General features: G+C 31.4%; 1 protein-coding gene across 3 annotated transcripts; it reads right to left on the bottom strand.

Annotated features, from left to right (window-relative positions):
* Positions 1-11,661: 11,661 nt before the first annotated feature.
* LOC11433553 (protein spinster homolog 3) lies at positions 11,662-15,660 on the bottom strand. 3 transcript variants are annotated; one of them, XM_003615028.4, is made up of 3 exons: positions 15,074-15,660; positions 12,872-13,629; positions 11,662-12,436 (listed from the first exon to the last, which is right to left on the bottom strand). In XM_003615028.4, the coding sequence occupies exons 1-3, from the start codon at positions 15,359-15,361 to the stop codon at positions 11,962-11,964; spliced, it is 1,521 nt and encodes a 506-aa protein (XP_003615076.1). In that variant the 5' UTR covers positions 15,362-15,660; the 3' UTR covers positions 11,662-11,961. The 3 variants fall into 3 exon arrangements, with proteins under 3 accessions (XP_003615076.1, XP_013454040.1, XP_024640966.1); XM_013598586.3 differs by having other exon boundaries at positions 12,872-13,644; positions 15,074-15,213; XM_024785198.2 differs by having other exon boundaries at positions 12,872-13,703; positions 15,074-15,210.
* Between the last annotated feature and the right edge of the window lie 1,440 nt (positions 15,661-17,100).

Below are 17,100 nucleotides of genomic sequence, written 5' to 3'. Positions count from 1 at the left end.
AACCATTAACTTGTTAACATATTTGAAATTGATCCAATTATCACTAGCAAATGATTTTGGATCAATTGGAGCCTTCAAAAGTCCTTCAAGTCTAAAATTTATCGAAGAATTGCAAGGACCACTAAAGTTGACATCTTTATAAGCTTATACACCCTCCGGTCACTAATATAAGTAAAATTTTACTTTTTAGATACATTCAATTAATGATGTATATGACATATAATAAAGACCACATACATCATTAATTGAATGTATCTAAAAAGTAAATTTTTGCTTATATTAGTGACCGGAGGGTGTATGTCCCATTTGGAATTAAAATAGTAGATTTTCCTTTCCATTTGCATGCATCACTCCATGCTTTTAAAAATGCCTTCATAAGAAAATAACAAAATTAATTATAGTTAGTTCATCAAAATTAAGGCTGGAAATGAACCGAACCAACTCGAAAATAGTGCGAGATTCGATTCGATAATTGATTCGTTGAACTTCATTCATGAACCTAATGAGTCAAACTTGAGTTTAAAATTAAGCTCGTTAAATAAATGAATTGAACTTGAACTAAATATGGTTCGACTCGTTTGATTCATGAACCAGCCCGATGTGTGTGTGTGTGTGTGTCTGTGTGTGCGTGTGTGTGTGTGAGAGAAGTGCATCTCAATTATAATGTAAAAGCTATACATGTAGTATATGGATTGTGCTGCAGTAGTAATGTATGCTTCATAGTTTTTTTTTTTATTTTTAAATAAATCAAATATTTTTGACAAAAAAAAAAGTTTGTGAAATATACAATTCGAGTAAACGAGCTGAACCGAACTGTTCGTGAACTTTAAACGAGCCGAACTCGAGTTTAAAAAAAGGTTCACTTCGAACTCGAGTCGAGTTTCGAGCCGAACCAATTCTTATCGAGTCGAATCGAGCTCAGACAAGTTTGACTCGACTCGACTCATTTTCAACCCTAATCAAAATCAAAACAATTTTTCTAATCAGTGCATGCATATATGAAATCAAAAAGAAACTTCACGTAAACGAATTCAATTGTAGTTCATGAAATGAGTGATTAAATGCATACATAATTTCATGTATAGTGAATGAATTCAAGTTTAGTGGAATATTAATTTTTAACCCTTCCATCAAACTTTTCAAATCAAAATTGCAATCCTAAGAAAAGGAAATTATAAATTAAAAGAAAAAATTGAGAAGGAATGAACATTGAAAATTACTTCACTATTGTCCGTGTTGCCATTGGAACTTGCATTATATGTTATCACATTGAAAATCTTATATTGAGCTTCAGTTTCTACAATACAAACTAGCAAGATCAAGAGAAACAAAACATTTTCACCCATTTTTCAGATTATTTATCCAACACTATGCTAGTTTGGTTTTGAGTTTGTGATACTTTGTTTACTACCATAACATAGTTATATAGAGTTTTGAGTGTAGAATTAAGTTCACGACCTTCTTCTTCATACAACTAACAAATCAAGAGATTAATTGCTCAAGATTTCCTTTCTTTCTAAAGGTGATAATATTACAAGATATTTAATAATTTTTATATTTTAGGAAACAATACAAGTTTCCATATCTATCAATAAAATTAAAATGCTTTCTATAAATGAATGTGAAAGCAAGAAAAATGTAATACTATATATAATTATTAAATTATCATGCTTAGTTAGTCTTTTATTGATGATGCTAATTTATTCTCCATTTGTTTCATGCATAATTCTTACCGTGTTAATACTCAATACTAAATCCAATTCTCATGTTCAACTATATGTGATTTAATTGTTGTTTTCTATGTGGTGGTCCAATTATATGTGCTTCTACAATACAAACTAGTTAGCTCAATTCTCTAAAAAAAAAAGTAAGCTCAAGACAAACTTGCACCCATTTTTTAGATTATTTATAACTACCTATGTAACTTTGGATTTGAGTTTATGTGATTAAATTAGGGCTGGCAATGAACCGAACCAACTCAAAAATAGTGTGAGATTCGATTCGATAATTGATTCGTTGAACTTGATTCATGAACCTAATGAGTCAAACTTGAGTTTAAAATTAAGCTCGTTAAATAAATGAGTTGAACTTAAACTAAATATGGTTCGACTCGTTTGGTTCATGAACCAGCCCGATGTGTGTGTGTGTGTCTGTGTGTGCGTGTGTGTGTGTGTGAGAGAAGTGCATCTCAATTATAATGTAAAAGCTATACAAGTAGTATATGGATTGTGCTGCAGTAGTAATGTACGCTTCATAGTTTTACTTTTTTTTTTTTTTTTTAAATAAGTCAAATATTTTTGACAAAAAAAAAAGTTTGTGAAATATACAATTCGAGTAAACGAGCTGAACCGAACTATTCGTGAACTTTAAACGAGCCGAACTCGAGTTTAAAAAAAGGTTCGCTTCGAACTCGAATCGAGTTTCGAGCCGAACCAATTCTTATCGAGTCGAATCGAGCTCACACAGGTTTGACTTGATTCGACTCATTTTCAGCCCTAGATTAAATACATAAATCAAGTAGAATAAATGTTGAAGATTTTCTACTTATAAAACTTAAATGTTGAAGATTTCTTGTTAAACAAGTGATGATGATTTCCATGACATTTCAACAATAACCTATATAATTTTTCTTTATAAAGAAAACAACCTACATAATTAATATTAGGATGATAATACATGTAGGAGGTATTTAATATCTTATACATTTTGGGAAACACTAGTAGTTTCCATATATCTATCTATAAGAGGTATTCAATTATACCCTTCACTTTCTATGTGCAATTGGGTTCCAATTGTAGTTTGTACACCATTGAAAAACGACTCTATTTTGTATTTGGCAAAGTATTTGCTTTCACTTTTGAAAATTTAATCGAATTGAACATTTTTTGGGTCTCTTTGAGAAGGAACAATGATGTTATAACTTAAATTACTATGCTTAGTTGGTCTATTATATTAGCGATGATGCTAATTTATTTTTACATTTGTTTCATGCATAATTCCACGATATAGGTGATGTTTAACTAAAATAACAAATCTCACAATTTTATTCAAGAAGACAAGGTTTTATGTGATTGGATTGGTAGTCTCAAACTTTTAAAAAAAATTGCACTTTAACTAGTTCAATTAAATACTCATGACCAAATCCGGGCCAATTATATGTGATTTTATTGTTGTAGTATTATCAATATGGGTCTGCCTTGTTGAGGATAATATAGTTATGACTAGCATCCAATATCAGTGGCGGAGCCCTTCATGAGCTGGGATGGGCCACGGTCCACCCGAAAAAATTAAAAAATCAACAATTATAGGTCTATTTTGCAAGATCTTATATAATTTTGTGTCGGTTTTAGGTTTTGGTTGATCCAAATTCCCGCAAAGTGGTGTAGTGGCCCATCCAAAATATTTAAATAATTCAATTATAGGCCTATTTTCGAGATTTTATACATTTTTATGTCGGTTTTAGATTTCGGTTGATTCAAATTCCCGCAAAGTGGTGTAGTAGTCCACCCGAAAAATGTAAACAATTCAATTATAGATCTATTTTGCGAGGCTTTAAACAATTTTTCAACGGTTAATTTTAGCAGCCCACCCTAACTTTTTTTTCTCGCTCTGCCACTGTCCAATATGATTTATTTGTAAACTTAAATATGTGAATTAATTTGTAGTTTTTGAAAAATAAAAATTTATTGATAAAGGGATCTACCAAAAATTGAAAATCATCTTTAAACAATAATCAATAAATTAGATTAACCAATTAATTCATGTGATTAATGGTTTATTTCATTTTTATTTACAAAATGGTTTATCTAATTTGTGTGTGTTTAAATACTAGTAATAAAATTTATTCCCTTTTCTAAAAAAATAAAATAAAATTGGAAAATGTTAACCAGTCCCCCGGAGCACTGGTTAAAGAATTATAAAAGGAAATATTGTATTGGAAATTGTGTATTCTACTTTTTTTTTTTTTTTTACAGAAGCAAATTTAACTATTATCATTAATCAAACAATGTTCAATACAAGAAGGATAATAATAAAAAAATATAGTGACTAGCCGCAAAAAGGTTTGTTTTGGGTTTCTCTAAATTAGTGAAAGAGGTTTTAATTTTATGTACCATAATGTAGTTAATCTCTGCCAATAATTGTGTAGGGGGTTTCAAGTGTGCAAATACGCAATGTGGCTTACAAATACATCAGAGGAAGTGGAAATTTAGAAGTTGCAGCAAGTTTCAATTGCACTCAAAACAAACCATGCCAAAATATTACTTTGGAGAATATTGATTTGAGGCCTTCTACTCATAGTGGAAAACTACACAATGTGTGTTCATTTGTTAGTGGTGCTATTTATGGGAAACAAAATCTCAATGTGTCTCAAATCAACGTTTTTTGAACGACATATATCAAAAACAAAATCTGCCAAATTTCTCACAGTTCCAACTCGCGGTTGTAGCATAGTCGAAAGCCCTGCCCAATACCAACTCTCTTGCGCTACCGTACAACCCAAAAAAGCATGCCAATCATCCTCAACATTCGTATCACGCCACAGACAGATCAGCTCACATTGTACATGTCGTGATTGTAATCGGAGACGCGTCGGAACACACTCTCTGCAAATCCTCCATAATAAATTACGCGCTTTATGAGGGGCATTCACCTTCCAGATTTTATGCCACTATCCTTCAACATGGAATCGATCAGTATGTAGCAACTTCATCATAGCCAGTTTATAACCAGTCTTAACAATGTATCTCCCGTTATGTTCCATCATCCACGCCATTTTATCATTCTGAACTTCCGCAAACAATGCTCTTAACAGTGTATTCTATTTTTTAAAAGTTAAAAAAATGTTCTTTTCAATGTAAAACTTGACTTTACTTTCTACTTCTTAACAAGATCCTATAAATAATAATTATTCGCGGATCTTTAAAAAAAAATCTCATATACATTTGATTTATTGAAAATCAACGCTTGTACAATATAATTATTAATTTGATTGAAATTGGATCATTTTACAGTTAAGGAACAAAATAATCTAAAATAATTTATAAATAAATAAAGTATTGAACAAAGAGATTTAGTGTAAAAAAATTACTATAGAGATTAAATTTGACACATCGGTTGATCTACGTTGAATTCTTCTTCCTCTCTCTCTTATCTCCTTCTCAAACCCTAGCTGTCACCTCTTTATTCTTCTTCTTCATTTTAGAGAGGTGATTTAGGGTCAATTTTGATCCAAAAATCACCCCTCCGAAGTGTTTTTCCTTCTATCCTTATTGAATAAGTGATTTAACAAATTTTCTATTTTCTTTCTTTTGTTTTTAGTGAGATCGTCGTCTCTGAACGACTCTGTTTGTTTTGACTTCCCGTCTTTTTGCGATGTGTCTTTGATTTTCCGTCTTAGTGCGGTGTTTATTTGATTCAGGTTGAAATATTAGTTTTGAGCAAGTGCAGATCTGATCAATGACAATGACTTTGGTGTCGTTAACGTTGCAGATCCGGAGACATGAATATAGTCATATTAGTCATATTTGTAGGCATAAGTATTTTGCCGTTTTATGCTATTAACATGGATGATGTGAGTTTGTTCACAGATTCATCATTTTTGTTTTTAGCGAATTTAGATTTGTATTGTATCGATATACTCTATCAATTTGAATGAATGAATACCGTTTATTTTTGTAAAAAAAAAAAATGATTTGACACATCGGTATTCAATAAGTTTTAATTTTCTTAACTAAATTGTAGTTTTACACTTTTACTAATCATAAATTGTTAATTTATTACTTGACCAAAAAAAAAATTGTTAATTTATTATAGGGATAATTACCCTCACCTCCCCTAAACTATGTGCATATGTCACTTACACCCCATCTATTTTCTCACTTGACATAATTATTCCCTGCCGTTAAAATCATCCACCTTCTGTTAAAGTTATCTACCACCTCCCGTGAAAAAGACAAATAAACGCTGCACAACCCTCCACATCCTTGGTCACTTGTTCTGCCATTGAACCATGTACGACCTCAAGGGAGGTTGTTGTAATTTTCCCTTTATTATAAGCACAAACCATACAAAGTTTAAATACTGCAACTAAATTCAGCACCGAAGATAACCCCTACAGCAAGCTACAAGCCTGCAACATAACCATAAATCAAAAACAAAACAAAAGAGCATCTAGTTAATCATTATTTCACAAAAAACTTGTTTTTGCATAGAAATTGACCTTAATCTCAACTACCTTAAATTCAACGTATTAATAATTGAAAAAAGATTCAATGACTTTAAATATGAAAAATATCCTTCAATATGTAATAGTTTTTATTTTGACAAAAATAAACGATATTCATTCATTCAAATAGATAGAGTACGTCGATACAATACAAATTCAAATTCGCTAAAAACAAAAAGGATGAATATGTGAACAAACTCACAACATCCATATTAATAGCATAAAACGGCAAAGTACTTATGCCTACAAATATGACTAATATGACTATATTAAAATCTCCGGAATATTTATGTCTCCGGATCTGCAACGTTGACGACGCCAAAGACATAGTTAATCACTATTAGAACTACACTCTTGCATATTTAATTATGGCTAAATTATTTAATTATAACAAGTTGTTCTTTTAAGTTTTTTTTCTTTCATATCTCTTATGTTTTTAAGTTATTTAATTGTAATTTTTTAACATCGAATAACTTACATTTTTAAGATTTAAAATTCCCTCCCCTAAAAAAAAGGATTTAAAATTCCCTAAATTATTACATTTAAATAACTTAAAGACCTAAGTGATACAATAAAAACTTAAAGTATCAACTTATAACAATTAAATAACTTAAAAACTTAAATGGTATGAAAAATAGTTAAATGACAACTTTGATACGATTAAATAACATAAAGAACATTTTTTTAATTTAGCCTATAAAATAAAAAGTACTAATATATAAATTTCAAATCTTTAGTTTTAAAAATTCATCTGAGTCCTAAAATTTAATAGCTTTAGTATGGTGTCATCTAGATTGGATCTTGCTTGAGTTTAGATAATTAAGCTATTAATAAATAAAAGACAAAATATATAGATATAACTATAACAATTAAAGAGAAAAATTGAATTGTAGCAAAATTTGTCAACCTATACCTAAGCTGATATATGCAATTTGAAGTGCTAGTTGTCAATTTATGAAATTCCTGCACAGGGCACACCCTAATCTCTATAGCTGCACAATCACATGGGTGTTTTGCCAAATTAAATGTGATAGAAGTTTAACAAGTGTACCAAATAATATCAAAGTAGTAAAAATATTGTTCCCATAAGTACTGGTTTTAATCTCAATAATTCAATTACATTGTAAATTAAGATGTATAAAAGTTCTTTTGATTTGCCACTAGGCAGTTGATTGGTTTGATTGCATAAAAGTAATGACAAAAAGTAAAGTTGGTTTTAAGAATAAGAGAGAGATGAGTTTAGGTCTTCGAATCATCTATGCTCCTCTAATTGGTATACTGCACCTATTCTTATCAATGATTCGCTAGTTCCATGATAGTTAACCAAATAGTCCGAACCAATCCCTTGAGTTACGACCCTCTTATAGGGTTACAACCCCTAATTCCTTAGGTGGTCTAATAACCTTTGAAGGTTTAAGCACGTTAACCTAATATCACTAATAAAGGATTATACATTCCTAGACTAACCATGTTTATTAGAACAATTCAATTAGGTCTAAGTCGAAAGCTAGGGTCGGTAGTCATTCGTTCTCACTAAATCATGTTTATATTTGATCAGGATATAAATAGTATTAAGAACAATTGAATTGAATAAAAACTAGATTGTCATTCACAATAAATAGAGTTTCACAACAACATGGTTCAATTAGGGTTACTAAGAATCATCTCAGACCTAACCTCTAATGGATTTAGCTACTCATAATGGTGTTTAAAAATAACATAATCATTAGAGGAATCAATACATACATGAACAAGTAAAAGGATGAAGAAATTGCCCTCCTAGCCGTCTTGTAGTCTCAAAATCGCACTTTGCTCTCTTCAAATCGTAACCCTTGTCTTTGGAATAGACTCTAGCTTAAATAGGTACAAAAATATGTTGAGTTAGGGTTTCCTCAAATTGTGTCACGTTTTTGCCATCGTGACACGTTTTTCTCAATGTCGAAAACATATTTTGGTCTTTTAGAATTGTGTCACGTTTTCTTTCTTTGTATTTTCTTCAGTTTTTCTGCTTTTCTTGCTGCATAAGTTGCCTTGTGAACTCCAAAATGTGATCAAATTACATAGAAATTACGTAATGACGAGACGTCATCACAACCCCAAACTTGAACTATTCCTTATCCTAAAGGAATTTACTTGCAAAATTGACAATCGACAATAAAATAACAATTACCTGATCAAGCGATAATACCCAAAAGTTCAACACCTTTACTGAATGTATCATAAATCTTTACTGAATGTGACATTGTATCTATAGTAATTTTTGAACATAAAAAATGAAAATTATCGATCTAGTAAACTCGTAAATGAATCATATATTTATATACCAGATGAATCAATGATTTGTTATAATATTGTTAATTGTTAATCAAAAAAGATGTCTAGATAAATTTAGAATAAGGAATAGAAGAGGATACTTTGATTTCTTATGATTTAGGCAATGCAAACATGATCATAAGTTGTGTAGAATACATATTAATTTGAATTGATAAATATTACACTCACTATTTGATTGAATTGAATTTTTTTATTAATTATGATTAATTAATGCTATTTATTCAACAAATTCGATTGATTGATACGGGTTGATTTTCTGTTACGAGCAATTGCGGAAACAATAGCCAGTCCGATAGCTGCTTCAGCGGCTGCAATAGCTATAACAAAAATTGAAAAAATATTTCCTTTTAATTGGCGATTATCAAAAAAATCAGAAAAAGTTACGAGATTTATATTAACTGCATTCAGTATAAGTTCAAGACACATAAGGGCTCTAACCATATTTCGGCTCGTGATCAATCCATAGATACCAATAGAAAATAAATAGGCACTCAAAACAAGTACATGTTCGAGCATCATTGACCAACTCCTTATTAATTTTGATTCATTTCAATATGAACAACAATTCAATAGATTCAATTGACTAAAGAATATACCAAGTCTGGAACAAAAGAATATATTGGCAATAAAAAAAAAGAGTTTATACATAACATAGAATTGAAAAAAAAATAAAAAATCTTGATTTATATTACTAATTCTATAAAGATTTTTTACTGGCGAGCTACAACAATTGCACCTATCAAAGCAACTAAAAGAATTATTGAAATTAGTTCAAATGAAAGAAAAAAATCGGTTGATAAATGAATTCCAATTTGTTGACTAGTACTTGTCAAATCTTGCTCAATAATCTGATTTGGTCTTGTAGTCAAAATAATTCTGTACCATGAAGTATCTGAAATAATAGTTATTAGTGAAACAAAAATACTTGTACAAACTATCAAAGTAATTCCATCCCCAACAGTCCAAAGATTAAAATCTTGGTAATATTCGGAACTATTCATGAACATCACAGCAAATATGATTAAAATGTTAATAGCTCCCACGTAAATAAGTAGCTGTGATGCAGCTACAAAATGGGAGTTTGATAAAATATATAATAAGGATATACAAACAAGAACCAGTCCCAACGAAAAAGCAGAAAAAATAGAGTTGGTAAGTAATACTACTCCTAAACTTCCTAATATAATACCCGATCCCAGAAAGACTAAAAGAAAATCGTGTAGCATTTCAGACAAATCCATTATATGTAAAAAAAAAAAGACAAAGAAATCGAAATTTCATGACCGTATTGATATGACCAGGAAAAAAAAATTCATATACTTAATTTTTTATTTATTATATTTTGATAATATTTTATTTTGATTATTCTCTTATCTCTTATATATTCTATATAATCTATAATATATATAGATTATCATTATTTATAGAGTTATATATATAGTCTATTCTATACTATTTTGATTTTCTTTTTTATTTTATATTTATTTTATTAAGAATAAAAATAATTTTTAATTATAAAAAATTCTCTTTTTTTATTTTATTTGAATGGTTCGAATTGTATAATCATCAATTACTGACATTGGTAAACGGCCCAAAGCAATTTGATTATAGTTTAATTCGTGACGATCATAAGTTGAAAGTTCATATTCTTCAGTCATTGATAAACAATTTGTTGGGCAATACTCAATACAGTTACCACAAAAAATACAGATTTCGAAATCAATACTGTAATTTAGCAATCGTTTCTTTCGAATATCAGTTTCCAATTTCCAATCAACAACGGGTAAATCTATAGGACATACACGAACACATACTTCACAACTAATTTGACTTGTTAGAAACCACCAATTCACAACTCCATGCAAAAATAGGTTGTTTTTTTTTTTTGAAGGAATATAGTACACAGGTTATTGTTATCGCAAGTTCGCAACTGCCACATTCATTTGATATTTACAAGAATTTACTATAATACCAAACGATTTGGGTAGTAACACACAAGCTCAAATTTTACAACATCAGGGTAAACATCTCGGTGGACCCCTATTGAAAACCAAATTGAAGTGAAATTAATTGTAAAAGAAAGAAACTAATTAAAACTGTAACTGCAGTTAGAAAATGATAATGAAAATAAAGAACCTTTGTTTTTCCATAACCAGCACAGGTGAGTGAGTGTGAGACATACATAGATATGAAATTAATCGGACTGTATCACAGATTTCAACTTTTAATAATAGTAAGTACATTAAACCCTTCTTTGAATTTTTTTTAGCAAGTGAACTATCTTATAAACTGTGCCTATTGCAGGTAGTTTCTAGAATCAAAACGGATAGAAGCTTAGGTAAGTAGAATTTCACATACAGAGCACATAAAAGTTTGTGCTTACCACTAGCAGGATGCCTCAGATTCATGGGGGTATTAATCATAATAAAATTAAGGCTAGATTGCATTTTTGGTCCTTTAACTATTTAAATAGTATCGTTTTGGTCCCTTAATTAAAATTCGATTCATTTTGATCCTTAACTTCTCTCCATTGCACATTTTTGTCCTTTTCGTTGGTTTTTAATTCAAAAACGTTAGGTTTTCTACATTTTCTTCTCGTCTTTTTCATCTTTATATCATCTCCATCAACCTTCAACAACAAGAATCCCATAGAAAGTTCAGAAGGAAATGAAGAAAATCTAACGTTTTTAAATTAAAACTAACGGAAAGGACGAAAATGTGTGACATATAGAAGTTAAAGGACCAAAATAAATCAAATTTTAATTAAGGGACGAAAGCGATACTACCTAAATAGTTAAGGGACCAAAAATACAACCTAAATAGTTAAGGGACCAAAAATACAATTTAGCCTAAAATTAATTCTACAGGAACAAGTTAGTAAAGACTAATTCTATGCTTTCTTGCAATTAACATAATTATATATTCCAGAAAAAGTAAATCTTATCATTAGATTAATACTAAAAAACAGAAATTCATTGCTGAAGTCGGTAGTTCTCTTTGGCTTTACATGGAGTTTTATCTACCTAACCTAATTTTTATATTTTCAGAAAACTAAATCAATTGACAATGTTATATGCTCAGCCATCGGAAGAATCAAATCCTATACCTGAGCATTATGAAAGAACATTTAAAAAATCAGAATGTCAATTACATTAGCCAAACCATATAAATTTACATTGTCATCCTATGTATAATAGTGTACACAATCGAATTGCCTACAACAAAAGAAACTCTTCCCTCATAAGTGAAAGATAACACTATGAAACTATGGTGTATACTGTTTGCTCTATTACAATCCATGTTTGGTGAATGCCAAAATTGGTCAAAATTTTGTTCTAAAAAATTCACCACCACTAAGCAAATATGAAATTTTTTCTCTTCTCTATAAATTTTTGAATTAACTAATCAGCTAAGTTGGAGAATGTCAACTGCCTGTAGAGCAATATATTCTCTTCATCATCAAGATCACCTCCATCACCATCATAATCTCCAATAGATAATTCCTCGGACTTATCCACGACTAACCCATCTGATTCAATATGCTGCATCTCCGATTCTATTAAAGCCTCCATCCTAGCTCTTTCTCTGTCTCTCGGATAGGTCTTATAAAGAAATGAATAGATTAAACAGCATAGAGCCATTGGAATTCCTATTGCTGTGTAAAGAGACTTTGCCAATGATGAAGCATTCTCTCTGTCTGTTAAAATCTCTTGAGATGCACTAGATCCTTTGGGAATAGGCTTATACCCGTAAACATGCTGAGACAATATCCCCACTGCAGGAGGAGCAAAAGATGATAGTATAGACTCGAAGGATCGGTCCAATGCGTACACACTTGTTCGGGATCTCTCTGGAACTATCTCTGCAAAAATTGGACTGATGTCCAGTCCACAGAGTTTAACCAATTAAATTATGCACAAACATATAAACTTGAAGAAGCTATATTACAACCACAGAGATGTATGCTTCATTTCTTTCTTATGTAGACAAATAATTGGTTGTACAATGCCACAAAGTAAACCAAAATACTCAAAAATGTGTAAAAAACCAAACAATTCTGTAATCATTGAAAAATTTAATTGATAAACAAAATTCAACATGTGTTTCATAATCAGGGACCAACAATTTATCGCAACAAGTATTGATAAATATATAATCTCAATTATTAATCTTCTAAAAGAACTTGGAAGTTGCAAAAAATATTTGAAAAATGTTCATGGCAAGTTTTAAACTACTAAACCAATTTAGGATAATGAATTGGGAAAATGATCAAGCAAACAGATCAAAAACAGATTACGTAGAAATACATACTTATTTGTAGCAGGACCATTCCAAGATATAAAGAGCCCCAAAATGACGAGCATCAAACCATGTGACAATGCTGTAGATGGATCATCTGGTAAACCCAGCAAAAGAATCGCTGCCAAGGGGATCGCGGATCCGGAGCTTATCTGTGCTAGAATTATCCTCCCTGAATTCGGAAGATGCCTTGAAAGGATATCTCCCATCTTACCACCAAACAAACCACCAACAGAACTTGCAACCACAAACAAAGCTACGAGGAAAGCAGTTTTTGCATGTGAAAAGCCAGTCAGCTCTAACCACATCGGCGCAAATGACAAAGCCGACCAAGGAAAGGAGCCAGTAACACCCTGTGCAACAATTATCTGGAAAGACGAAATCCTAGAAACCGATTTGGCTTCCTGCAACAAATCTCTTACTCCAGACCAAAATGTTTCCTTTGGAACTTGGTTGCTATCTTTTGCCAGTGTGCCCTTATCTTCGAAATGTGGATCTTTGGCAAAGATGAAAACTAAAGTACCAACTATAATGCTTATTAATCCAACAACATGAAATGAAATTCTCCAACCAGCGATACCAAAGACTGTTATTGGAGCTATCAACACTGAGAAGAGGCCACCAACAACTGAACCGAGATTTCCGGTTAGTTGAAGCCATCCAAAAGCCATGCCACGATTGTTATCATCAGTAGAGTCTGCAACTAGGGACTGAATTGCAGGAGTTACAAGTGCAAGACCAATCCCATTTAATCCTCGTGAAACTGCTACCTAAAATACAATTGACTTCAAAATTCAAACTGAATTCAATCAGTTGTATAACAAGAAAATCACCAATTTTATCCCTGAAATTGTAAGATGTCAATTTAATCCCTAAGTTATTAACATTTCAAAATATAAGATGGAAGTATTAAACTATACAACAACAACCAAGCATTATCCCACCAAGTGAGGTCGGATACACGAATCAAACAACACCACAGTCATATTTTTATCCAACTCATTAATTTTACCACTATTTATACTAGTAAAGCATAAAAAACCTGCCAACTAAGCAGCCTACTCCACTATTTACCGTATAACCTTATCAAACTCTTTACTACACTATACCCCCTTTTCCTCATCAGTCCTCACTCACGTCTCTATATCACACTAACTAAGAGATGTTTTCATAACTTTGATACATCTAGAAACTATAATGACAGCTCCTTACACATTTAGGATAAAAAAAATGAATGTTTACACAGTTGAGAATTGTCAAATTTAAGGACCCTTTTAAAATTTTGTTAATTTTATAGACTAAGGTTGTGTTTGGTAATGCCAATAAGCTACCTTATAGCTTATTGGATTAAGTTATAAGCTTGTTCAATAAAATTAAAAGTGTTTGGTAACAGGCTTTCTCATTAGCTTATAGCTTTTCTTCCAATTTTAACCTTATTACTTTTATTTTATTATTTATTTATTTATGCTTTCGTAAAATAACGACCCACTAACTCATGTAAACAAGGCAAGTAACTACCACCCTCCTTTAATTATGTATTTTTACGTCATTTTATATTTACAAAACAATTCAGCCTGTGTTTGTTTATGCGTTATGTTTGCTCTAGACACAGATTTTAGATAGAAGCTAGTATTCCTATCCTCTTATTTTTATGAGGTAGTGTGGCTTTGGCTTTGAAACACACGTAATTCCAGGTAAAATCTAAACCAAACAGCTAGTTAATTTAAATTAATCCATTTGTCAGCTATAAGTCATTAGCTATCAGCTAACATTTCAGCTATTTGTTATAACCTAACTTTTCAGCTATAAAACTATAAGCTAGTTTTTCCACTATCATCTACTTTCTCCGTCTCATTTTATTGTCACTTTAACATTATTCTCTATCTCAAAATAATTGTCAATTGAGAATATTAATGTAGTATTTATTGATTTTTCCCACTAACATACATTTATTTATTGAATTTTATACAACTTAACTACTTCATTAACTACAATTAATACGTGTGTTTTCATAAATGATACTAATTTTACCGTTAAAATCAAGTCAACTAATCATTTTATTAAGTACTGTTACTAAAATGAGACGGATGGAGTATAAGGTATCTTTTCAACTATCAACTATAAGCTTAGGAGCATATAACTTAATTTTACCAAACAAAGCCTATGTCCACTACCCTATAACAATAATTTCAGAAACTTAATTTGATGCATTACCTGAAAGAAAGTGGAGGAGAAGGCAACAAGAAAAGTAGCAGCAGCCCAAAGAAAAGCACCAAGAGCAATAACATGAGCACGATTATGACGCGTGGCGAGATACGCGGCAATTGGGTAACAAGAAGATTGAACAATGGATCGAAAGAGAGTAAGCGAACCGAGTCCTGTAGGATCAGTATGAAGAGCAGCACCAACTTCTTTGTATACACCAGGAAGTAATGATTCGTCTGCTTTTTCCATTATTCCAGCTAGATTCACCAAAACAAGTGTTAATGTTTCTGATTTCATCTTATATGCTTGAAAATTGAAATGAACGCATATGTTATTTTTGGTTACTGGAAATGAATTTTGATGATTTAGGATGGGTTGGGAAATTGGGAGTTTGACTGGGAGTTATTAAAGTGTTGAAGTTGAATTGTCTTTTGTCAAAATGGATTGATTTGAGAGATTTGGGGATGCCAGCGAGACAGTTTTTGTGAGTACGTGTAAGATGCACAGGATTGTGCTTTATAATATTCGGTTGGTGTGTAAGGTTAGTGTGAAACAGAACAATGAAGAGATGAGCTTGAAGATCTATCTAATTCAACCCAATTCAACTTATTCAATTTTTTTCAAAACAGGGCTTCGAAGCTGTAATTTGTACCACGCGAAAGCGGGCAGTTTTAGGTTCGATTTCTGTAGGCGCATGTGTTAGAGTAAGCGGTGTCTTTAACTTAATTTTTTTTCTGTGAAGACAAATATCTCGTTTCAATCGTAAAATTATTATTTTGTGAGTATCAACGGTCGACGAAATTACATTCCGATCTCGTTGTTATTATTAATTAAATTAAATTAAATTAATTATTTTATTTTTATGCGCGAAACAAAATTGTTTTGAATTGGCCTTAGATAAACATAGGAACGATCGATAGTGGTATTTGTTAAATTGGTCTATGTGGATACAATATTTTTTATACTAAAACCGTCATAGTCGTATACTTGCGGCCTATCAAGTTTTTAGCAATATTGCAATCCGTTATTACACCGTTTAGACTAAGGCCCTTTTACTTTTAAAACTTTGCATGCGAAAAACCCGAAGTGCCGGAAATCTAGTCGGCTACGTTGACGAAATCGAGCGCTACTTTCGAGCTAAGCGCCGATTGCTCTTCGAAACCCCGTCGCAGTCTGAGACTCAATCAAAGCTTATTCAAAAAAAATTCCATGGTTAGCATCGAATAATTATTGGTTAGATTATACTTAATTTATAAAGAACTCAAATTTATATTTTTTATTTGCAATTAATTTTTATTGGTAATTATTATGTTTGAGTCTTGACTGTGAGTTTGAATGATAAAAAAACTGTTTTTTTATGGCAATGACGAAGTTAGAGCACGTATGGTGTGTAAGATTACACACATAACCGTAATCGAAATAACTTGCTTATCTAACAAGCTAACGAATTAACAAACTAATTCAACAATTAGCTTAACCAATCAAAGCTTAACATATCCTCCCCAAACTAAACTTATCACAAATGCGTTTAAATGTGCAAATTAAAACTGAGAGACAAGCTTATAATGTGCAAATGAAAACTGTTAAACGCATTTGTGATAAGTTTAGTTTGGGAGAGGATATATTAACCAATTGGTCTTCCAATGAACAATACACAAGTTTAACGGCTCCTTCCTAAGTTAAGTCACGCAGAAAATGAACCTAAAATCTACGTGTATATTCATTCCATGCATCATAAGGTTTTTCATTTTTGAACAACTTTATATGAAATGTTATCACAATGAATGGTGGTGATGTTAGCCCGGTTGGGCTTTGACTTTCGTAAACCAAACATGGGCGGTTCCACCGTGTAGCGACCTCGGGCGGTCGCCCGGGCTCGATCGATAATTTTTGCACATTAGACTCAACCAAAAAGTTCATTAACACATTTATAAAAAGAAAAATTTGGGCAATCTGAAAATTGTCACACGTAAATAGGTCTTGGAATTTTATTTGGCACACTATTGACAGTTTCATCTCTCTTATTTTAACGGGTT

Source organism: Medicago truncatula, chromosome 5 (assembly GCF_003473485.1).
Source record: "Medicago truncatula cultivar Jemalong A17 chromosome 5, MtrunA17r5.0-ANR, whole genome shotgun sequence".
Taxonomy (NCBI): Eukaryota; Viridiplantae; Streptophyta; class Magnoliopsida; order Fabales; family Fabaceae; genus Medicago; species Medicago truncatula.
This window is presented reverse-complemented; position numbering and strand designations above follow the sequence as displayed.